General features: G+C 41.6%; 1 protein-coding gene and 1 long non-coding RNA gene across 16 annotated transcripts; one reads left to right on the top strand and one right to left on the bottom strand.

Moving 5' to 3' along the window:
* Positions 1-1,553: 1,553 nt before the first annotated feature.
* Positions 1,554-3,669, bottom strand: LOC111262430 (uncharacterized). Its single transcript, XR_002681607.2, has 2 exons — positions 2,752-3,669; positions 1,554-2,262 (listed from the first exon to the last, which is right to left on the bottom strand). It is a non-coding gene; the product is annotated as an uncharacterized LOC111262430 (long non-coding RNA).
* A 184-nt stretch (positions 3,670-3,853) lies between these two features.
* PGAP3 (Per1-like protein PGAP3) lies at positions 3,854-22,416 on the top strand. 15 transcript variants are annotated; one of them, XM_022836676.2, is made up of 10 exons: positions 3,858-4,193; positions 4,612-4,848; positions 5,104-5,515; positions 10,543-10,896; positions 17,046-17,178; positions 17,579-17,731; positions 18,139-18,263; positions 18,418-18,557; positions 18,744-18,945; positions 19,720-22,416. In XM_022836676.2, the coding sequence occupies exons 4-10, from the start codon at positions 10,634-10,636 to the stop codon at positions 19,889-19,891; spliced, it is 1,188 nt and encodes a 395-aa protein (XP_022692411.1). In that variant the 5' UTR covers positions 3,858-4,193; positions 4,612-4,848; positions 5,104-5,515; positions 10,543-10,633; the 3' UTR covers positions 19,892-22,416. The 15 variants fall into 15 exon arrangements, with proteins under 15 accessions (XP_022692420.1, XP_022692411.1, XP_086825237.1 ...); XM_086969111.1 differs by having other exon boundaries at positions 5,450-5,515; XM_022836680.2 differs by having other exon boundaries at positions 3,858-4,004.
* The last annotated feature ends 1,860 nt before the right edge of the window (positions 22,417-24,276 follow it).

The following is a 24,276-nucleotide window of genomic DNA, read 5'->3' on the forward strand; positions in this document are numbered from 1 at the left end:
TATCTTAGAGACGTTAGCGAGCGCCTAGTAAAACAGACAAATTAAGGTCTGTACAGGCTTGGGTAATTCTTATTCGAGGGATCCACGATGAGTTCAAAGGTTTAAGCTAACAGATTCGTAGTATAAATCCGGGAACGGCAAAACGACAACTGCCATAATTTTGATCAGGAACAAGGTTAGCCATGTTCATTCAGGTCAATATAAACTTTGTTATGCAAAAAAACCAACATTTTTTCCAAAATTCTGTATCTTGTATTGCTTCACTTATTAATCCGTGTTCTTATACAATGTAAACTGAACTGCGGGAGTGACCGTAGTAGGATCTAGCCATAAAGAAATATTGCTTCGCACTATATTCAATGGCATTCGAGAAAAGATGCAGTAAAAGACGTACAATAATCCATATGCTCTATAGAAAAGCGTCCTCCGCCAGGTTTAACTATGTGCTACCAGCGTTATCAACGTAACAGTAGCCTAATTCAATTGATGGCCTAAGCCGGGCCCCAGTTGTTGCCAGGGCAGCACATATTCACTAATAAAATTCTAGTTGAGCCTTCAGCTCTGCAAAAACTTGTTTGTTCAGAAACTATGGAGTTAGTTTTTATTATTAGAATAAAAGAAATTGAAAAAGTTAAATAATAAGTGTTTCCACCTGTGTAAATTAGCAAAGCTATCAAGTGTGTATCAACTACAAATATACCCATTGAAAATTTAGGATTGGTTTTATGTTTACGGCCGGACGCATGCATCAGGTTATTTTGTCTTGCTTTCAAGGTTTAGTCGGGGATATAGCAATGGCAACACTAGCATATAACGCAATACTATTACTTGTACGATCTTACAATCATTAATTAAAAGAAAAGCAAACGTCGGAGCGTTCCAAATAATCGTACTAGCCGCTGCCAAGAGGAGCAGTCTAATGAAGATCGTTTTGTTGCCCGATGAGGTGAGAAGTGTTTTTGCAACATGGATGTCTAGAGCTCCTTCATTGATTCAATGGGATATTGCATATATAAGGGTATAGGAGGTACTTTTAACGTGTCGCACTTATCACGCCTATGTCGTTCGTCTATGTTTTATATCGTTCGATTTCTGCAAGTACGGGATTTAAAAAACAGACTATTTATTGCCTGCAAACCGTTTACACACCAGTTGGAGCCATGACTCTAACATTAGGGTATCAATAATCTCACATCAGTATTAAAACTACATAATACTATACAATATCCACGCTCTATGGTATAAGCGAAAATTCTGACATAAAGTTTTTACTGAGGGCGATGAATAACAAGAATGGGCATTTGGATGGGTCAAAAGTTGAGCTGCCGAGTAAGTTTACAAAAAAAAAAGATTACATCGAAACAAAACTGGGTCAAAATAGCTGTATTCGAGGGTAGAGTTTTTTCTGTATTATGAGGCGCTGGCAGATTGTTGTTACGTGAAATATATATGTGAAAATAGGTATTATCGGTAACCTTTGTGATCGGCTTCTTTAGGTGGTTATTAATTAACGTTGTAAACAATTCTATATTTACAATATTAGAGAAAGTCTCTCGTTTGTAATAGACCTTTTTATTGACTCTTTTTGTAGTGAAATATATCTAGAATAGACAATAGTATACTATTGTCTATTCTACATAAATTTTCCCTCGTCTTGAAAAAAATTTCCAACAACGTTATAACGATATTACGTGAAACAAAAAAACTAAATTTTTAAGTTTTTTTTTAAAGGCTATTGCTAAAAATTTAAGTTAAACTTTTTAACAATACTTTATTCTTATTTATACTTTGAAGAGATTCAGAAACAACCAACCTGAAAACCTGAAAAAACAAAGGTGCTAAAAGATAATTAAAAGGCAATGAACGATACGCAGCTTATTGGCATTTCTAAAACTACGTACTAACCAGGTCTCGATCGGTGTACGTGCACCGGGTTATATTCTCAGCCTGCATTAATTTTCCAAAATTGCTAATTCCTGCCGAACAGGTAACGTAACTACAGAGCCAGAATTTGACATATTTTTTACGATTCCGACGAATCAATACGAACGAGCGTATAGATTGAGCAAATGTCTTGTCGACGTTGTAGGACATCCAGCCGTGAGCAAGAGGAAAAATGGGCATGGCAAGCAATTACAAATTGCCATCAAAACTTCTTTTTGCTCACAAAACATGCGAATTTATTTCGACTCTGTGATCTTCCTGCTGATATGCGAAGATTGCTGAACATTGAAGAGCGTCGAAGTTCGTAGCATTCATCGCCTGTAACAAGGTATTGCGACGTTGTTGGCAAATAAACGTTTTGGACGTAAAGGCTAAAAACATTAATTTCGCTATGCCCTTTACAGGTCAACCAGTAAGAACGTTAATTTCGCTATGCCCTTTACAGGTCAATCAGAATTTTTAAGTAATATTAGTAGATTCTTTTTTAGCCGTATATTAGTAGATTCTTTTTAGCCGTAGAGCAATCACCCGTATATTAGTAAATTCTTTTTAGCCGTAGAGCAATCACCTCTATGTTATCTGCATTATTAGGTTTACGTTATACGAGTATGATCTATTGCTGTGCCCATTTTACACAGTTTAACCTGTCGCGTACACATTTACTAATCATAAATAGAAACGAATCTGCCTTTTTCCTACAATAATCTTCGCAGATATAAAATGAAGACCTAGAACTATCAAGTAACAGAACTATCAAGTAACAGAACTATCAAGTAACTTCTTTTCACCCTGTATATCTATATATACTTGATATCGTTGATTCAGATATGCTTCACCGGCTATCCGCCTGCGTTTGTCTTCGGCCATGCCTCTCTGCTGGCTTCACTATGCGACGTACGACAATGGCATCCGGTCCTATCCAGTTCCCATTCTACAGGTCTACGTCTGAACGCAACTCTCCTTGTCCTCTCGTCTGAGCAACTGCGCGACTACTACGATGTTTTTTCAGTTTAGCCTGTCTGGCTGGTGACAGGCCCAGATATGCCGCCGTGTCCCTGATAGAACGACTCGCCTGCCGCCCGATTGAGGGAGACCCAGGCCTCCCTTTCTCAAACGAGTATGCCATCAATTCCACTATAAGCAACATTTCGGCCCACTGGTTGAGTTCAGTGAATGCTCTTTCCATCGGCTGCCGTCGCTGGCGCTGCTACTGCTGCTGCCGCCGCCGCTCCGAAACCCGCCGTGGTGATGCTGCTGGTTGTGATGGCCACGGTGCAGCAGCAGGCTCGTCGAGAGGACAGCCACTGTGCCGGATAAGGGCTGAGGCCCCTCACGAAGCCGCTTGCCGCTGCTACGAGCCTATCTTTCCTTGAGAGCTAGCGCAGTCGAAGCATCAGCTGGCTAACACCAACAATAACAGCTGAGACAATCGCAAATACAGGGGATATGTCATAACAAGGGCGTAAGTGGTAGTCGCAACGCAACGAAATGTTGCATTATTGCATAGCCACGACGACGCTGGAGATAGCAGCCTGAGTAGACAGCAGAGGGCATCTGGGCCTAAATACTTGCAGTTGTGACCGTCGACAACTGTGCCCTTCCCTTGGTCGGCTTGCCCTTCCATCATCTACACATCGCTGCATTGCACAGGGAGGATTCACTCCGCAAAAGAGTCAAGAGTCACGCAATGCCTTGGCGCGCTGTAGTTCCTCTGTGGTTATGCTGATGTTTATAGCAGTAATTCTTTCTGCATCTGTGGAAACGCTGCTAGCGTTGGCGCACTTCGCATAGGAGACCCACGAGCTGGATGGTTGGTCGCTGCCTTTCTCTCGAACATCGTCTTATAGAAAGCCACCATTGCGGGAAAGAGAGCAAATGCGAGCAGAGTTTCTGCGCCTGCCGTCGCTATCATCGCCTGGCTACCGAGCCCAAGAGTCGGCCGTTGGACATAGAAGCGTTTAGCTACGTTTTGCCGTGGCGGGGATTGGAGACGGATGGATGACGCTAGTTTGACGCTGCGTTGCGTTACACTGAGGTGCGCCGATCCTTCGACTGAGAAGGTGAAGATTGGTTAGTGGATGGCGGGACTCTGCCGGTGCTGTTCGCCGTTGTGCTATTGTGATCAGAGTGTATATGCACGTGTATGTGTCTATGTACGTGTACGCGGCCGTATTCTGAAGTCGCTCCTGTTCTAGCTTATAAAGCCGAAATGTTATGCGCTGCGAGCTTGAGCCGAGACAACTACTAAGGTCAGTCAGCCTATCGTTGTTTTAGGTAGCCCGCAGAATAAGAAGTCTCCGGACAAGCGGTAGCGAATTATTCGAATAGCGGTCAACCATGTCAATAGGAATCGCTGCCGGCTACAGGATACCGTGTGCAGATACACATAATTGGAGCGGGTTTGTGCCGAGTTATTTGGGCAGCGTTGTGCGTCTATCAGTGAACAAGAGTTTATTCTCATGTGTATGCTGACATTATTGCATTGTTAGCAGTTACACAAACAGGGGCTATTATTATTATAGGTTGAAATAGAACGTCAACACTGGCTACTTGCTCGTACTGGGTGTATGGTTCGCTATGTCCCTTTCAAGGATGTCTCTGAGAAACAAAAACTTTATTCTAATTAATTTCTCGTTTGCTTGCGCGTGTTTTACCAACGTGCTTCAGAATATTCGAGACTAGCATCTGAGCGGAATGAAGAGAGAGGACCAAAGCTTGATCCTGTATGCGATTAGTTCCATGAAAAGGGTATGATACGATTAAGTGAATGCTGATTTTCGTAAATGGTGCCTTTTTTTTTCGTGAACGGTACGATTTCGAACGCCCGACTGGGACGGGGGCCGGAACCGCCATGCAAATCGCACCGTCTCGAACGTCGGCGCGACCAAAGTTGTGTCGCGACAGGTTGGTTTGCGTTTTGTCGAATTGTTGCTTGTGTAAGAGCAGAATATGGGGATTGCTGGTTACTTCTTCCTTCTCGCGCATTTCATTACCTTTTCGGTCTAATTCCTTTACCTTTAACGGGAACAGAAAAGACGAAGATACGAAAGTGGTCTGACGAAGTCAACCAAGTAACAACAACAGTAAATTATAAAACGAAACGTGTATCGAGAAAAGCAATTGTCAAGCAAAAGTATATTCTATTTTACCTTTATTTAGCGGTTCTGCATAGCGCTACTGTTGCCATATGCAATATAAGGCCCCCTACTGGACTAAGCGAATATGTCGTGGTGCTGATATAGTAGCTGATCGGAAAGCATTTTCTAACCGGTCATATGAAACGAAGAGGACACCAGAAAAGGCTTGGCCAAGGACGAATGAGCTCGCATTGGAGGGGACGACGGGTAATCCGTACCGAGCGCTGAAATACCCAGAAATGGCTGGAAACTAGCATAAAAAATAGGATGGTCAAACACGATGGCACTCTACTGCGATATAATAACTGCACGAGAACATGGCGGCACACGCACGTTTCGCAACACTGTGTTAACCGATTCGATTCCAGGTGCCGCTTCGCAAATATGAAACCAACCGAACCCCAGAGAGATAGGGCTTTGTCAGTTCTTGTCAGGTAAGTGAACACAGGGATTCTGACTCGTGTCCTACACATTGCCAGGGTTTACTAGGGCGCAGGGGCAACTTGTCGTATATATAGTGTGCTCTGGCGGGTGGTTATGGGAAACACTCTGGTTAGCTCTAATACTGCCACAGTCGTTGCGGCTACATGGTGACGTGCGCAGCAGATGAGTCTGCTCTGTGTTAACCCAAAAGCAAAGATATTTCCGCCCCTGATGCAAATGAAAGATCGTTTCTAAATAGCCGATAAAAATTGGTCAATTGGTAGAAGCGGAACTTAAGTGCACAACAGTGTCTACCACAGAAACATCACAGAGACTGACACGCCACGTAAACTACCAACACATTCCATTTATACCGGTAACGCTAAAATCCCTAACTTACACTTTAGTTACAGTTAGATGTAACAGGGTTACTAGTAGTGGCACGCCGTATTGATTGCTATGCACAGGCTTCAGCTAGTAGTCGTCCGTTCGGTATTTACTATAACAATATATATATATATATATATATAAGGAATATGGGCAAAAAAGCCGATTTCGACAGTAGACCTCATTGTCAGCAAGACACACGGACACCACTAACGAAAACGAAAATATTACAGGTAATAATAATGATGAACATCAACAATATCATATTCACTAAAGATACGTGAGTTGAGTGGGTTTATTAACGTATTTTTGTGATAACTCAATATGTAACGTACTTGCGTGCTAATTTAAGCAGTACGTTGTGGTCCAGGTTCGAACCCGAGCACAGACATATTTCATTTTGTGCTGGGAGCCAGCCGTCTGACGGAATTGCTTAACGGCGATACCAGACGTAAAACTCAAACCATACGCTCGAACACAGCGGCTGCTTGCAGTAAACAGTCGATATTCAGACAGCTGAGCATTGCAACGCGCCTACGGTATTGATTTGTTGAGAATGTGCGGTGAACACTCGTCAGAGGCTTGGTCTGAGTCAGCAAGGAACCAGCATGGCCTCGTTCGCTGTCACCACTATTGATGAAGTACAACAACGGCAGAGCTCAGACCGGCCACGTATGAGATTCACACTTCACAAGTAATAACAGAGGTGTGATCTAATCAAGCTTCATTAGCTGTCCAACGTTGCCGCATTGTCATTGGGCATTGTTTCAAGTGGCTGGCTGCCAGCGCGAAGCGCTTTCCAGTTTCCAAAAAAAAAAAAAAGAAACAGGTTTGGAGCTACACTACCTGACGTGTCCCCAATTTCAGTAGGCAAATAGACGTGTTAGCACTGCATTATCTCGACGCTAGCACAACTTCTGTAGGCACTCTGCTCGCAGATCGCCAATCATTGAGATGACGCGATCACCGAAGTGAGAGATTGACCATCAAGACCTCATTTTGTACCAATAAAACTTGACGCTGCCCTGTGAAGCTGTGTTGACGCACGCAATCAGTCAGTGAATGATCGCTCGTTTCGGCTGCGTCTACAGCGGACATAAATATTACGGCTACTGCTGTCTCTACAATAGATCCTGTAATCTAATGCATTCGCTATATTATTCTCTATGGCCTATTGGCCACGACGGGTCAGCTGACCATCTAGCTGTTCTAGCTAGAACGATCGGCTGCTTGAACTTTGCCGCTGTTTTCGGGTCAGCGGAGGAAAGAAGAGATGGCCATAAAAAATGGTCAATCAGCATTCAGGGTAGAAAACGGTGTATGGCATCACATACTAATTTGTTTCGTGGAAGAGAACTGTATTTATTAGAAGTGAATTGTTACACGTACGTAGCTTACATATTGTACTAGGGCTTGTGGGGAAACAGCATGCACAGAACGCACGCAGAGATGCGAGTAAGGCACGACTTTCTAAGTTGATTTTAGTATTTTTGATAGCTCCACAAACGTTTTCGTTGTAATAATGATTTAGATGTTTTGAAACAGGAAGATGACTTGTCCAGGTATAGAAATATCGTTGCTGTTATGAGTAGAGCTATTATGTATGGCTTACCTTTTGTAGGACCAATATCGAGGCCAAAGGGAAGCACGTGTGGACCAGTGTACGAATCGACTCTTGGAAAGCGTTCAGCCAGATTTAAAATTTTATGTACTAAATACTCTTAGATAGAAGATCGAACTCAAAAGTTTATCTTTCTGAAAGTAAAATGTTCAATTTTATTTTATTTATTTATTTTTGCGCTAGCCCTTTAGAAAATTACAACAACGATTAGGCGCTAACCGATGTCCCGAAAGAGCACCAGCTCACCAGGCAATTTAATCGTAATGGATTCGCTGTAAGACTTCTAGAGAAGGTCACACAGTGCTGGTTATCTATGCTAAACGGTGGGCGACTCATCCAAGTGTTCCTCGAAAACGCTGTCAAGAGCATAGCAGACGAAAAAGTAGATCAATAATTGAATTTCTTTTTCCCGCGATGGAAAATGGGCTAGGAATAGAGAGAATTTAACAAAGCAAAGTAACTCACAAAGAACCCTATTTACCAATTAAAAATACAGGGAAAACAGTGTCATATATACATATGTATACGATCAGTAATAAAACATAAAAAGCGACACACACAAAGAAGATCTCTGTAGACTTTTGATGAGTCTCTTTTCAAAGTTTATTGGCCACGCGTACTACTTTTTGCTCACGGGCACATCAAACTGAACCTCTTGTCTGCAGGATCCTTTTCCAAGAAATCATAACATACCTCAGCTTGACGTAGGTTCCAGGACCGTACAAAGATGTACGTTAAACGTTAATGAAACATAGCCTTCCCTCGAACACTTCTACGCGTTGGACTCTAATTGAGACGACTCTTTTCACCGTGAAGATGTTTTCCGTTTGCGAGACCTTCGTTGCTGCGATACTTCAGTCCCGTCATCATTAACAACAGTCGTATGCATACAGGCGCCTGCCGTACGACGTAACTACTTTTCACACTCAAGTTGGTCGCGTCTATTCTCATTACTGGCCAGCGCCACCCCACAACGCTAATGAATTACACGCACCGCTATTTCACAAACAACAACTCGACTTTAATAAATAGAATCGTACATGGGCCATTGTCTGTTCCATGTTCGTGCCATTGTGTCCTCGAAAAGATGTATTATTGCATGCTGCTACAAGCGGGAACCCGATTAGTAGTCGTTGAAATGCCGCGATGGCTTCAACAGTATACTTAACAGTATATTCAGCGCATAGCATTTGTTAGCTACTGATACCGTCTGTACTATTTGGCGACGAATGCCATAATCATATCTATTGTTTCTCTATCCAATGGGCATAGATATATTCGGCGGTCTTTCGGTGCATCTATGCCGATGTATTGCTAGCGTCTGTTGCTGGCCTGAAGCCAGCGACATCGGCGTACAGAGGCGGATGCTACGGCGGCTTCGGCTGGAAATTAATGACGCGTTCTGATGATGAATACAAACATCGCTACTATGACGAATGTGAGCGTACGAACCATAAGTGGCCTGGTAACGCCTGACAGAAAATAGGAAACAAGTCGGTAACGGCGACAGCGTTACTATAAGCTTGCCGTTGACATGACAGCGTCAAAAATGACTTGTCATCTATAACCCTTTTCATTAGATAATCCCATTTCGCCGGCGCCGCTGGGTCCCGGAACTATTAAGACAATTGTAAGCATACCTAAAAGGTGGTAGGCGGAGCAGGCGCATGTCGTAGGCCCAGCGCCAAAATAGAGAATTCGTGTGAACCAAGCGAAGTCTGAAGTAGTAGCAAAAAGTGCGTCAGGACGTGTACACAGAAAAAATAAGGAAAACGTGGTTTTTCCGGTAGTCATACGGACATATGGATTTCGTAGAAATGCAAATCTGTGTCGTTCTGGACCACTGTACGACATCGTAGTTGTGGCAATGAACGGATATAGAATTTCTGTCAACGTTGAACATCGTTGTTACGGAGCTCTGCAGTCCATTGGAGTCGATGTAAACGTAAATAGTCATTTAGGAGAGAATAAATCGCGGGGGTAGGTGCATCCTGTGGATGACCTGTAGCCAGAAACACGATGATTCTTCCCTCTTTAGTAAGGCTGTAGCAGCCACTAGTTCAAAGGGCGTTTGCTTTTTCCTCTCCAGAAGCGAGTGATGTACTATCCTATTGCTTGTTTACCATAAACCTTAGTTGCTACTATAAAGAGAATAAATTAACGTGTGCAACAATAGCAAAGCCTATGCGGTGGTTATGCAATGGTTAGGCATTGCTTTACAATAAATGTAAACAAATAATAAAATCCACCAGGGCAAGTCGAGACCTAGAATTTCAACTTGACCTTAAGTTATGTCTGACGTAGAACTCTCACTGAGTTCGTTCAATAACGTTATCCTCTTATGCTCGTTTCTATTGACTGACGCTCGTCATGTAGCGTGTATCATTGGCGTGGCTTGAACCAGCGACCCCTGATGATCCCCAGTTGCATCGCATGTAACGCCTTATAAGCTCGAACTATCTGTTAAATGTGTCTTTCAGTGAATGTCTGCGGCGACAGTTGTTATGGCTTGGATTGCGTACAGATGTCGCCAATGAGCGGCTAACGGAGCAGCATCTATCATTGCAATTTTTCGAAACAAAAAAACATTATGCGGACAGTATCTTTCTAAATCGTCAAACGTAATTTTATCCCCTCAAAGCTTTCGTAACGAATCAAATAACCTGTAGTAATATCGAACTCCACGTGTTTCTATCCATAACTCGTAAAGACCTATATAAATCCATTAAGTGTAGTTGGTAATATGATAATTACCACCAAAAATGTTCCCGTTGTCTTTTGCACTTTTAACAAAGGTTCTATGTAGCTTTGCCTATATCCTTTTATGCTTTCTAACTCTGCGACGACAAAACAAACCTGATCCTCACCAACAAATGCTGTTTCTATTTAATACGACGCGCGGGCAGTGTCAGTCTGCACCGTTCATTTGTCATGTATTTTAACTTAACGTTTATCTGCAATATATATATATATACGTTTTTCGCTTTCCTTTCATTTAATAAGTTTCCCCGTTTCCTGGTTGAATTGTAGGCGGACATGCAGCCCGACAGGGTACGCCTGAGTTGCTATTGCTGTCGATGTCGGTGTTGCTGTGAAACAGACGACTGCAGTCAGACGTAACATGTCAATGCTGTCCACAGCAGGACTGCTGCGATCTGCGCGTCCACGATGGAAGATTGACAGAAGTGGTGGATCAAGCCCCCGCCGCCGCCGCCGCCACAGCCAGCCGTTTGCTGTCGGACCGGTGTTTGTCATTCTAATTTTAACCCTGGCGGCGGCGCCCGAAGGCAGCCGGGCATCGTTTGGTGATCAATCTCACGTCTTCATGAGCTGCATCCACAACTGCTTCTTTGGAAACTGCTCGACCGAGGGCGATGTCAGCAGGTAATCTAAATAGCGATAGATCGCTAGATTAATTGGGAGAAGTCGGCGTTTTATTCAGCAGTGAAACTGGCTACCAACAAGACAAGTAAAGCAAACCAATATCGAATAAATCTGTGATGCTACTAGATTTAGAACGTGTCCACGCTCAGACGCAACAAGTACGTGTTCAGATACAAATCGAAAGCGATACTCGAGGATAGATAGTATCTCACCTAACAAGAGGTTCAAAATTCAAGTTAGACAGATACTGAGAGAAAGAAAATTGACATTTTCGAAGAACAAAACGCTTCTGTAAAGCGTCATTGGTTTCTGTTGACACCGAACGGTGCTCGTGTTTCCTTAATGTTTCCAGCACTCTCTAACCTATCTTTTCTATAAAAGCGTTTGCATAGGTAACAAGGCCTGGCTGGGTTGGACGAAGTTGCTGACATTTTCCCCAGCACCAATGACGTGTCTAGAATAGAGGGGATTCGCGTTAACGTTCATGAGAAGACTACCAATAATGTTTGTAAAAGTGTCAAATCTGCGAGAAATTTTCACAGTGCTAGCTTCATGTTTCGTTCTATACGGTGGTCCATAAGTGAAGTTCAAATTTTTTTTGGCGCGATGCTTTAATAGGTGCTCTTGTTTTCTTGTAGAAAAATATGTACAAGATATTTGTATTAATTTGTAATGCATTCGGAACTATGTGTTATGCCAATGAGTAAGGAAAGCGATACTGCAGCAATAATTAACTAGGTTGACTTGAAGCTGAATCTACGTCATTAGACGAATTGCTGGACACAATAAAGGGAATCGGTACATTTCTATTTCGGGAAAAGCCAAAAGTTAAAAATTCTAATGTGGAGGTGCTTTCCAGGTAGTAGACTAATATTGACCTTACCATGGCTATACATTTGATCAACTTACATTAGCTAGTTTTCTTAGTATAAAGCATAACGAGAAACAAGTTAGTTGTGGCAAAGATAATATACTGCTAAATTTAAGTTCTCCCCAAAATTCGGAAGAGGTAAAATTCGAATTAAGTTGGTGCCATATATAGACAAAGGCGGCAGCAGCGCGGAGCTTCCTAGGCCAAGCTAAATTCAAAGTCGGACATCGAAACGCGTACTGCGCTCTCATTGTTATGTGATCAATAGAATCATATCATGTCACTACCCAGGTTACAAGAGCCTTATATGTAAAAGCATATGTTTTCACTAAAAAAGATCGTTTCCTAGAACCGACTGTGGTCTGCGTTGCTTTACGTTTGAATATTGTCTTAGCTCGTTTAGGTCTTTACAAAGCATACATTGCCAATTCGGTACCCCGAGCATTATACTATAGCACCATTTGGGCGCGGCGACGAACTCTGAAAGCGGCCGAAAACGTCTAAGCCAGATTACGTTCTGTATATTTTTGTTGTTGTGAAATTGTTGTTGTTGCTGTTGCTATGTTGTTATCGTGCTTATTCGAAGGCGAGGATAGTCTAGTAGTGACTGGCAGTGTCTCCTGCTTGATGTCAAATGGAACGCTATATCCTTGGAGGCGTCTACGAAATTTCGACGGAGTTATAGTAGATCGTTATCGTCTAGTATAGCTTGACATTATTCTAATAGCTAGTAACTGATAGACACGGACCAGAAATTCTTGCCCAGTCTTGCAGGTGTAGGATTTACATATATATGGATATTTAAAGATCTGTGAATATATAGAAATCTACGTATCTGAGTGTATATCTTCATTCTTCGACAATGATTACGCGCTTTTTTTTGGTGATATCTCAGTATCGAGTCATTAGCACTATGGCTGAACGCAGTATGCGCAATAACGCCATGAGCTATATACAAAACATAGTATACTATAACCTGGTAATCGGCTAGGCAAATAACCTATAAACCCGGCTCATTTACTCGGTGCTCACATCGGACTAGTTGCTGTCATTTGTATCAATAGAAATCTTTGACTGTACATAAGTAAATGAAAAAAAAAAGAAAAGTAGTTAATTAGGAAATCGCACGGCTGTTCGTCGCTTACGTGTCATTGTTTCAGCGACTTTGTTCTGAAATCTGAAAAGTACGTGCGCGCGATCGGACGGTAAATTGTCACCCGCCATATGTACGCGATTAGATCAAAGCGTAATCTGAGTTGACGGTTCAGAAACATTCGCAGTGTACGCGAGGCACGTTCGTGTGATATGACTTGATAATGAAAGGCTACTTTAAATAATTCAAAAAATATCACCGCAAGTACTATTTACGAAGTCTGTAAGAACCTAAGGAATCAGTACATTGTAATCCTTATTGGCCAACATAATAATAGATAGTGGCAATCGTTAGGCATCACAAAGGTGGCCTAATTGATGTCCGCAGGTAGTAAAAGCTAGCCGAAAATTCAATCGGGAAACTTTTAATGGCCAGGAATCTATGATGGCGTCACTGTAACAGATCTCGATGTCAGACTTATTGGCCATCTGTCTGTCTATAAATCAATTTATTACAGTTGATGTTCTGTTCTTTGCTTCCGATCTATGCGTTTGATCCACTAAAATATAACAGTATTGATGCAATGGCAACTGGGCGCACGGGCTGTAGGTAGAACAACAGAAACCGCAGCAACTTCCATCAAGATGCGGTTCGTCTTGGACCGTTTTACTCTCTAATTGCCCTTGGCATCATTATGACGGCAGCGGTGGCCGTGCTACGATGCCTCAGGGATAACGTACAGATAAGCATCAGATAGAGATTCGTGGTTAATGCGGACAACAACAGCTGGGCACGAGCCGCTATTTGGTACCACAGGGAAGAAGGATGCTTAAACAGAGAGAAGTAAACGGTTTTTATTTTTTTAGCTTCTCTATCGATTCGGTGTTATTCTAATGTTGGTAAGCAAAACTGTATAGCTGATGGCATCTGGTAAGCACATAGCGACCTACAGCGCCGAACGTCAGCACAATTTCGAACACAGGTGTAAATAGCGGGACGGCTGTTTTAACATTGGGCGGCTTATTTGAAATATAGCGAATCTATTCCATTGAAAGACGTTAGAGTACGACGGGCGTTGTCGACTAGGTCTTGCGTCCAGCTTTCGAACCCACCTCCAGTACGATAAGCCGGACGGGTAAAGGAAGCAGCGACAAGTGAAAAACCAACGATATATGCCAAGACACGTTTCGTTTACTAGGCGATTGCTGCGAGCGAAGTGTTCTACTTCAAAGCAGCCTGCGACGTCACCTCGGTTGTACAAAGGATAGACGTAGAAAAAGAGATTCGTGAAGAATCAATTCAACTGCGAACACACATTTATTATCACTTGAGAATGGACAGACCTCATTTATGCCGACCCAGCTAGTTTGGTGAACAGCCGTACTTTCTACTGTTATAGATCCCAGTGCATTGTTCGTATCCGCGAACGACTGCAACTAAATAGATAGCGTTGCAATAGCTGCGCGATCGTATCATAGAAAAAGAACTATTCGATTGTTGTAGATGCCGTTATGTGTACTGTCGTCGGGCGCCATGTTGATACACAGTGCTCAGTGTACGGGCTCTTCTTTGCGTAAGCGGATAGATTCTCTGTATTAGATGCTGAAAAGCACATTTAGAAATGCTTCATTTGCCCGATCCGGTCGAACATTCGCTGTTTGTTTCATCTACACTCTAAGCCCTCAGTCATGTTGCTTAGAGATGGCGAAAACATAGTCATAATATCATTACTACTAAAATATCTAAGAATCGCGCTTTCGTTGTAGGACCAGAAGATTCACGAAGACGCGTCGCTGATGATAGATGCCTTCAGAAACTATTCGGCCGTTATAGAGTTTGGCAGTAGAAAATTAATAGTTTCTGTATACAGCCGAAAGAGAGGATGTTACCAGTATTGAAAATTTTCTATAGAAAAAAGGGGATGGGCGGCATATATAGCGAGCATTGTGTAGCATATAGATTAACTAGAAATAGAAACAGCTGCGCTGCGTCGTAGGAATGATTTTAATTATTATTATCATTATTATTTACAGTTTAATTCTTTGCAATGGCTTTAAAACTTGTCGTACATGTTCCACTAAGATCATTGGCTTTAGACAGATAATAGTTCATTATCAGGTCGTCTTTGTACACTTGGAGGAAAGTTCAATCATTCTGCTTCTCATATCAAATTGAGAATGGCCAAAAAAACATTATTCTGTGTTGCTAAATATCTAGCGACGTTGTGTCTGCGGATACTGTGCATGCTTCGACTAATATCCTGATCTAAACTGACAGCTGACAGACAAAGAGTAGGCAGCGAAAAACCTGAGATATTTCTGACCTTCAAATTTAACGAATTCGCAATTAGGTTCGCTGAAAGCCATCATAAAGCAGAAGAATCACTTGCAAATTGGATTTCGTGATATACTTTATTAAAGTCTATTTATGTGCTACTCCCAAGCTGTTTAGCGTATAGATAAAATCATGGGTAATAAATCTGTATTAAGCGGGGTCAAAAAGGACGAACTACACGACACATTATTCCTTTTTTTAAAAATGCAGCAGAAAATTGAGCGGCGTTAGACGGGACAGTAATTTCCTGCATTAATTTTGCTAATTTTTTTTTCAAATACAAGCACAACAATAGTTCGGCGAAAAAAAGTCTGATACAGCAATCTCAACATAAGACTTGGCGAACCTGAAGCTTGGGGGTTGAGTGAGAAAAATAGCAGAATTCTTGAAAGGTAATTTGTGCTCATCTTAGGTTGACACAGTTCCCTAAATGTATTAGGCATAAATATATCGATTTATATATTCAGAAACTGTAATTATCAACTATTGTGTGTGTGTGTGTGTGTGCTAGGGGGAAGAGGGAGGAGGTACCGATCATGCGGAGACAATATAACGAAGCAAAAATTTGGCTGAAGTGTTTGGCTTCTCCACGCAGGAGTGCTCGGTAAAGGTCACGTGCCTTTCTTTAGTCGCATTTAGCTGGCATATCGAACAATGAAGAACAGCCAATGAAGTCACGCCTATATAACCAGTTCGAACAACGAATTTGCTATTCCCTGGGATAGATCAGTGAAACGTCGTGGGGAAATCGATAAGATGCCTCGATCTCGAGTAGTTCCAGTGGACTGATCGAGTTCATCCTCAACCTCAATTGCTCTCTCTAAAAGGAATAGAAAGTACAGACTGTAGGTGTTATTTACATCACCATAAGTATTGCAGGAAATTTTATAGTTGGGTTCGTCCGATGCGCTGCAGTGGACTTGTAATTTTTTGAATTTTACTTATTTGCTTGAATTGTTAGCTGTAGACGGATCGTCAGTATTTTCCAGCAGTATACATCGAACAACATGGCCTTATCGTCTGTGTCGGCCGAACGGTGTTTCGCGCAGTAGAACGATACCACGTTACCTACATAGGTAGCCATAGCTGTTACGTTTTGAGGCACACGATAGTTGCCGTTACAGGATAGCTCAGCATCGCGTACTCTGTTGCCAAAGTAAATTTAGCAAATAAACATAAAGTCGATATTACTCAAGACATAGTAGAACTGATTAGGGTCTAGAGGGGCCAGCTCAGCTGTGGAACAAGAGTTCAGACGTACCGAGGTATTAACCCGTTTAAGGCTAGGATGTCTTCCGTATCATTTCACAGTTTGTACGATCAATGTTACCATCAAATTGGAATAGTACTTTATTTTAGAGCAAACGTTTTTGAACGGTTCGACAATGATACCGGCCGCCGACGGCTAGATCCTCTTCAGCAACGAAAAGGCAGAACGAGAAGCGAAATGCGTGCGGTGCGTCAAATCGCCGTGCCGATCGAGCTTGTTCCAATTTAATCTTTGCTACCTTGTGAAGATCAGATACTTCCAAGTTAGATCCTGTCCTCGATACGAAGACTTGCACGACTACTAGCAGAATATCAGTATTGGCGGCGGTGTGCCGATCGTGCCGCTTCGGTGAACATGAACGAGCTCAGCTAGATTATTAATCAGCACTAAAACGGGATCGATGTGACTGGCCCCTTTATGAGCGGGATGGTCTATCCGCATCCAGCATTGTTCTGTGCCATTTTCAGGTAAAAGAAGGTGTTGTCCGAACTCGTATGTATGATATGTCAGTTCAACAATGTAGCTAATATGAAAAAAAGATGGACTAATAGACGGCGTTACGTTACGTTATTTTGTGGCAGGTTCGAGCACAGGCAGCCGTGGCATCTGCGGCTCCTGGGATGGGACTGTGAGGATGAGTGTGGTCACCAATGCATGTGGAAAACCGTGGACTATTTTGACAGTTTCGACGAACGGGTTCAGTTCAGAGGAAAAGTGAGTTTGTCGGAAACGAAATATCATTCGCAGACGATATAGCCTCATAGACATTAGCTACAAATGAATACTATAACTAGAATACTATTAGTTTCGTGTCTACGTTACTTGATCGGGTGGTATCGTTTCTAAGAACGAATACGCTTGGGTAACTCTACCAAAATCGACTAATTTGCAGAAGTTGTATTGAATCAGTAGTTGAATTTACGCAAATCCTCTCGTATACATCGAATCTATTAAGAGACAAAATAGTGTTTACGGTTAGACATTCGACGACAAAGTACGGCTTGTCAGCGATAGGGTATGGCTGGCCAAAGTCAGTATTTGTTGCTAGATTCTGGTACGCTGTACCAATCTTTTAGATTGACTGTGAAAGTATGCTTTTTCTGTATGATTTCAGTGGCCATTTGTTCGCTGGCTGGGTCTTCAGGAGCCGGCATCCGTTTTTTTTTCCCTATTGAATCTTTTCGCGCACATATATGGCTGGAGTGAATTCAGTCGCCGAGTGGCACCTAACAACCGATTCTACGCATTATGGAAAACGCACGCTTATGTAGGTTGCTGATCTTTGACGGAACAAACTGAATATGTTTGTTTTTAGCTAGCGCTGTCGTTGCTATTTATTGATTGTTCTCTCTTACTTCTTTTTTTACCTAAACTTCCTTTGTCCGGTTCTCGGCTAGTTCCCGCCGAGAAGTATCATCGATACAGAATGGAAATAAATTATGATCAAACTGCTATTGTATATTATACGTCACATAAATCAAAAACCTCCAAAGTCACGTATCCTTGCTAACAACAATCATATAGTAAAAACGACGAAAATAATAGTACTATTAATAAGTGTATTTTTCCTAATTTATGATTTAATAAATATTGATTTAGTTTAGTACTGTCAATTTATTGAATAGCAATAATGATAGCGTATTGAATTTTTAAACTTACGATCGTCCGTTTCAGTTGGCGATGAATGCTTGGCTATGGTCAACAGCGTTCCACTCTCGGGATATTCCGATTACGGAGTTCATGGACTATTTTGGAGCATTTTCGATTGTGCTTTACTCACTCTACGCCCTCGTGGCTAGGTAACCCTTGTTGCCTGACCTAGTTCACTTTGAGAATATCAACTATGTTTATATTAAAAACACAACATTAACGCTAGCAGTTATCGTAAACGTAACTTCGCCATGGGGTGAGAAGGTTCGGTGTCTAATAACTACCGCTTACCAATGTCTACAGGATGATCATGGACAAGCTGGAATCGGCTGTACAATGGCTGGTGCAAGTGGCCTTCATCTGTTTCTTCATATTTCATCTTTACTATATGCTCAACGTTAAATTTGACTATCAATATCATATCACTCTTAATATAACCACAGGTAAGACAAGGCTGGCGTGAAAAGTAACTGTACATATATGGGCAACAGGTCATGACTCCGGCTATATTTTGGCGAGTTTCAGGCTAAAGCCATATGTATGATAATATAGACCTATGCTACTTGCGTATAAACACGATGAGGGTATGCCATGCTAGCGATGGATATGTTGACATGTTTCCCAAACAGGCATTATTAATTCGGCCGGCTGGTTGTACTGGACGTGGACAAACCGAGGGCGGCCCTATGCAGCGAAGTGCGCCTTCGTCGTCATATCGCTTTTGGCATTATCATCTCTTGAAGTTCTAGACTTCTCTCCGGTGTGGTTCATTTTTGATGCTCACTCGCTGTGGCATCTTGGAACTGCACCTCTTCCGTTAATTTGGTACAGGTAGGCATAAAGACTGATTTGCGTTTCCTATAACATAGTAAATGGTCTAAGTTCTATACCCGATTCTATTGCCGCGTTCAAGCGTTGCTTCAGCCGGCTGGAGGATGGCTTTCTAACGCGAAGCGAAGCGTACCTATGCACAGTTAGACTAATCCGCTCAACTTATTAGAACTACCTCAGTTATGTAGGCAAACACGCCATTGCTCCATTACAGCAGAGACGAACTACATGCAGAAAATTTCTTTCATGGCTAAGACGGCTAGTTGTACCTTTTACGACAAAACTCGGTATCGCTGTCCTAGGATCGCTTGAAGAACCTGTCAGGTTAGGAAAGGGACGCATTTCAATAGAGACGCATCAGAGAAGGGAATGATGACCGTATCCAGTATTACCTTTCCTATTACTGCACAGATTTTGATGGGATATCAAAGGGCGTGTAAGTCTTGATTCGAATCTAGATTATCTCCATGTTGTTCCGGTTATGGGCACTAAACACGTTATCACTGCAATATTGCAGGATAGCTAACACACTATACTGGCCAGCGGGCCAACGTTTATACAAATTTCGATTGTTTCTTCTCTCTACTAAGGCTCGTCAGCTCGTCGACAGTCCCTTTAGGACTTAGCGCAGTAATAGGCTAATCTAGCTAAATGAATCACTCTTGTTATACATACAAACTTTACTTCGTCTTCGTAAGTTATTATCTATATCTTTGAGCACTGATAACAGCTGTTTGAATTATGTGGCTTTTCCTTTCTGTTACAACCTCGCAGGTTTCTCATAGACGACTGTCGCTACGAAAACATCAAAGCTAAAGCCCAGCCAACGGTACCTCCCGCGACTGGAAGGACACTTACCCGTCGTGGTTTCGCCAGGGTCAAAGAGTTACTTAAGGAGATTAACGTTCTTAATATTCATAATGACGATGGGTTTACGCTCGATTAGGCAGACAAGCAGATCGAACCGCAGCTAGCATAATTTTAAACCCCAAAAAAAGTCAGATCTTGTCACAATTATGTATTCAAGAGATCAATCGTGCCTTGCAGAGGTTCGAAGTCGCTACTTACTGTCACAGCCCGAGTGACTCAATATGCAACACAAACGCGATAATTAGTATGATAAGTGATCAGATCCGCTTGTTTCCTGCCAATATTTGGCCGTAGTAACGCTCAGATGTACATATATATCAAATAAAATCGTTATAAATGATAGTAAGCATATCGGCACGCAGCTGCTGTTCGAAACAGAGGAAAACTACCTCAAGACTAAATATAATGCGGAAACATTTGGCATATCTGTGTTTAGATCATGAAAATTGTTACGTGATAACACCATTCATATGGCTGTCTTAATGAGAAGCGCATCACATTGTTCGAAACACTGCCTACAGAATTAGATGCCGCATCGTTAGCTACCACTGGGTGGGCAAAATGGACGCGTGATGCAAAATAAAGCTTATACATAGCACAGGGATGTTGAACCTCGGAGTTTGCTAGTGGTATCACCATCTACAACACCAATATCCTTCGATGTTCTTCAGTAAAACGTTACCTCAAAGGGCAACTGGTTTTACCTTGAGCGACTGCAGCAACGCGCAACTGCTAGCGGCTATCGAATCAGGCCGCATATCGACGGATTTATCAGTGATTGAGATATTAGAATTTCGCGTACAAAAGAATCGGGAAGCCGGAGAAGAAAAGCCTTCCGAAACTGGGCGTCAACAAAGTCGCCTACGATAGCCTTGTCTTCAAAACCGAAAAGATGCGATGAGATCGACTGAGAAATCAAGCCTGGTCGATTCGAGTGCATAAAACTTGTGGTGTTGTTTCCTCTCTGCTACCCATCTATTTGAAGATACCGTTGTATGCAGTACAACACAGCGCCTATTAGGGTTGTCAGGTTAATTATTTACGCACGTTGTTACAATAAAACCGATTGAAAAAAACGCATGCCACTGTAAATAATAACATGCGTTTTCGTATGGACGCAATATGAGCGCCCGAAACGTGGGGCATGCCAACTTGGAAATGTAGTTGAAATAAAAAAATCGCCTTAGGCACGCCTAACTATCGTACCCCATACTTTGACCTCGGAGAAGTAAAAAAAATAGACCAAGAAAAAACAGATTTGTTTTCCTACATTTGTTCTTTTTTATTAGGAACTATCAGTTTCGAAAAATGTGCGGGAACGATTTCAGTGTGATTAGGACATAGGTAAGGATCAAACCTGATCAACCGTCAATGTTGATCGCTGGATTCAATTTGACATAGTGGAGTTGGCCCAACCATGCGTCGGTCAACGAAAGAAGTATGCTGGTCAGTTGTCAGTTACCGCCATATCGCAATTTGTTTTTGAGTTGAACTCTTAGGTATGGTATTTTAGGTATAATACCTACGTACAGTTGGGCAGCATATTTTGACTCGTATATTCCAACCTTAATTATTTACTTTATTTATATAATCTTAATGAGTTGATTTCATATTTTGCATCACTTTCTGATCTAGCTTTGCTAAGGTTTGAACATTGGTTTTTTATTAGTAGTGTTTGTACGATTTTGTGAAAAACCTACAGATACATTTTGATAATAGGAATTAATTAAGCCTATTTATTAGTTCTAAGCTCGTCCTTTGTAATAGCTCAGATGCCGATAGAGGAAAACTAGATCACTAGCTAGTCTTCGAAGCCTTTGCTTTGCCCGTTCATTCAAGGGACCTTTAGCCAATCTCCGCAAACCTTGTGCTAACAACCGTTTTTTCACAGATCTATTTTTTTCCTTCTAAGAGAAAGTAACGCCTCTATTGATAACGATGGGAACATATCTACTAAACTACCCAAGTGGGACGGTTTTGTTTGGCTGACGTCTATATTAGCGCCTTTCATTTGTCGCTGCTCTTCCTCGTTCGCCGTACTGTAAAAGCAATAATTTTGTCGAATGGCTATACAGGTAAACTGATAAAAATGTGTACATAACCCTTGGCAAAAACCATACTCAAAGAGTGAACTGCGTTACTGCAGAGTTTAGGGATATAACAGATGCACGACAGGAGATCGGATTAAGCATATATAGTGCTCCACTGCCGAAAATAAAAATGCTAAGATCAAATCGAGCCAAACAATAGCAATAATAGTTAAAATTGGGAATCAGAGCCTGCTTTTTGTAAGGGTCCCGTCAAAAGTAAAGCCTACATTTTAAGAAAAACAGAGGTAAACGTATAGTTAGACACTTGCAAAGCGTTCGCCCTTGATAAGGGCCGAATCGAGAGGGATAAAGAGAGAAAGAGAAATAGCTAACATGCAAAAGGACATAAAACATCTATGTAAATGTTAGACATTCTGTAGATAGAGATTGATGCAAGATATTACCTTTGTGGGATCTGTACCTGGGATCTGCTAATGTCAGACATTATAATTTACAGGGGCTGTGTGACAATAAACACTAATCATTTACGAAGTCAATCATTCCAACATTATGCATTGAATTTTATTTTAGAAAGGTCTTCTTCCAAGTCAGGCTCGTATCTGACTGAGCATGATCTAACAGCAGCTGCTACAACAGCAATAAAATCAGCACACAGGTTGCAATCGTTAAGAGTGGGAGACATTTTGATAAATCAATCGACTTTTAGATGTTTCTCTGACAGTGTATCAAAAATATTTACCCTTCTGCACTGTTTCAATTGGAATCTGTTTGTCCCGTTAACACCCGCGTCCCATTGCTGCAAAGCTTAGTGAAATAAATAAGGTTTTTGGGGACAGCATCCAGAATACAGCCTGTCAATAAATAGTAATATATGACGACAGATTTGTAACTTTTGTAACTGTATTAGCAACTATCGGTATGATTAAAAGCCGAAATCAGGTAATCTTTTCGGAGAGAATCTCGGAAAAAAGATAAATAAACGAAATTTTAATTATCATGAGATTATATCACATGATATGATGTATCGACAGCGTGAAGGTGATCAGACTAAAAAACAGGCGTTGGACGAAGTTTTATCTGAGCCATCTTCACTTCCGTGGTCTGGTGCCTAACGAACACATCACAGTTAAAGGATGGTCAGCGACGAGGAACATAAAACGGATGAATTAACAAAGGTAATATTCTTTAGGTTTGACCTAACCATGTGAAACAGTGTTTTTTGCGGAGATAATACGTTGAGGTGTATATACACATATATCTGGATGTAGCTATCTGTAGACCTGGGTCAAATTTAAGTGTCAGGGAAGATGCCATCATATGTATCTTGTTGAACAAGCTTTAGAAAGAGCATTTTGTGTTTCGAAAAAATCTGCGGTGACTCGTACACAGGTAAATGAACTTAATTCTAACTAAGTACTTCGTATCACCGGTTTCCACCGGAACTTCTGTGGAAGAAGCGAATTTGGCGCGCACCGGGGTTACCGCGCAGGTGCCACTAGTCGACTCAAAATGACAACAGCGTTAAGTTGTTCTTAACTCTACGGGAAGTTTCAAATGTTTGTAACACGAATCCGATTTTCCCAGGTTTCATGGACCTGTTTTCTAATCGGAACAAACCAACTCGCTAAATATTAAAATTCTTCGAGCACGGAGATTTCATTCGTCCTAGTGAACAAGATAAGTGTTATGGTAGGGTAGGATTTGTCCTGTATGTAGGTTTAACAGGACGGTTGGAGAAAATTGCTGTATCTCTAACGCAATATTGTTCGTGAGGTTTTTGTTTTTCCAAAATCTTCGTTTAACGAAAATACAACGATCGTAGAGCCGTGTGTATATCGTATAGAAATGTACAGCAAAAGAAGTGTTCTCTTTAGTCGTGAGGAGTTGCCTTTATACTCATAAATAATTAGCATGAATTTCTTGTAAGCCTAGTAGAGATGATTGCAGTTTGGTAACTCCTGGTCATTTTTTAGGATGAGCGCCACTTGATAGAGGTGACAACCTCGGGGACATTCTATAAAATTGATTTTACCCTTGTGGCTATGTTTTTCGCACTGCAGCTCGGTATTTTGCTCGACATACAATCTAACATGTCTGGTTGTTTACTCTCGTCGCAAATCTTTATATCGCACGATCTTTTTAATTTGTTCTATTTAGTCAGAGAGTTAATTATTACTAGTAAACTTTTAGTGTTTTGTACGCATTTCTGGTAGTATTATTTATATATATCAAAACAAGTTGTTTATTGCCTATAATACGGTAATGCTTTTACCCTAGTATGCATAATCTCATTAGATAATGCTATATATAGGTTGTGTTTTTTAACACATTCTCTATAGCCTTTTTGTTTAAAAGCCTGAACGATAACTCCTACACGAACACTCACATAACTTATATAATGTTGATATCT

Source organism: Varroa jacobsoni, unplaced genomic scaffold, assembly GCF_002532875.2.
Source record: "Varroa jacobsoni isolate VJ856 unplaced genomic scaffold, vjacob_1.0 scaffold_663, whole genome shotgun sequence".
Taxonomy (NCBI): Eukaryota; Metazoa; Arthropoda; class Arachnida; order Mesostigmata; family Varroidae; genus Varroa; species Varroa jacobsoni.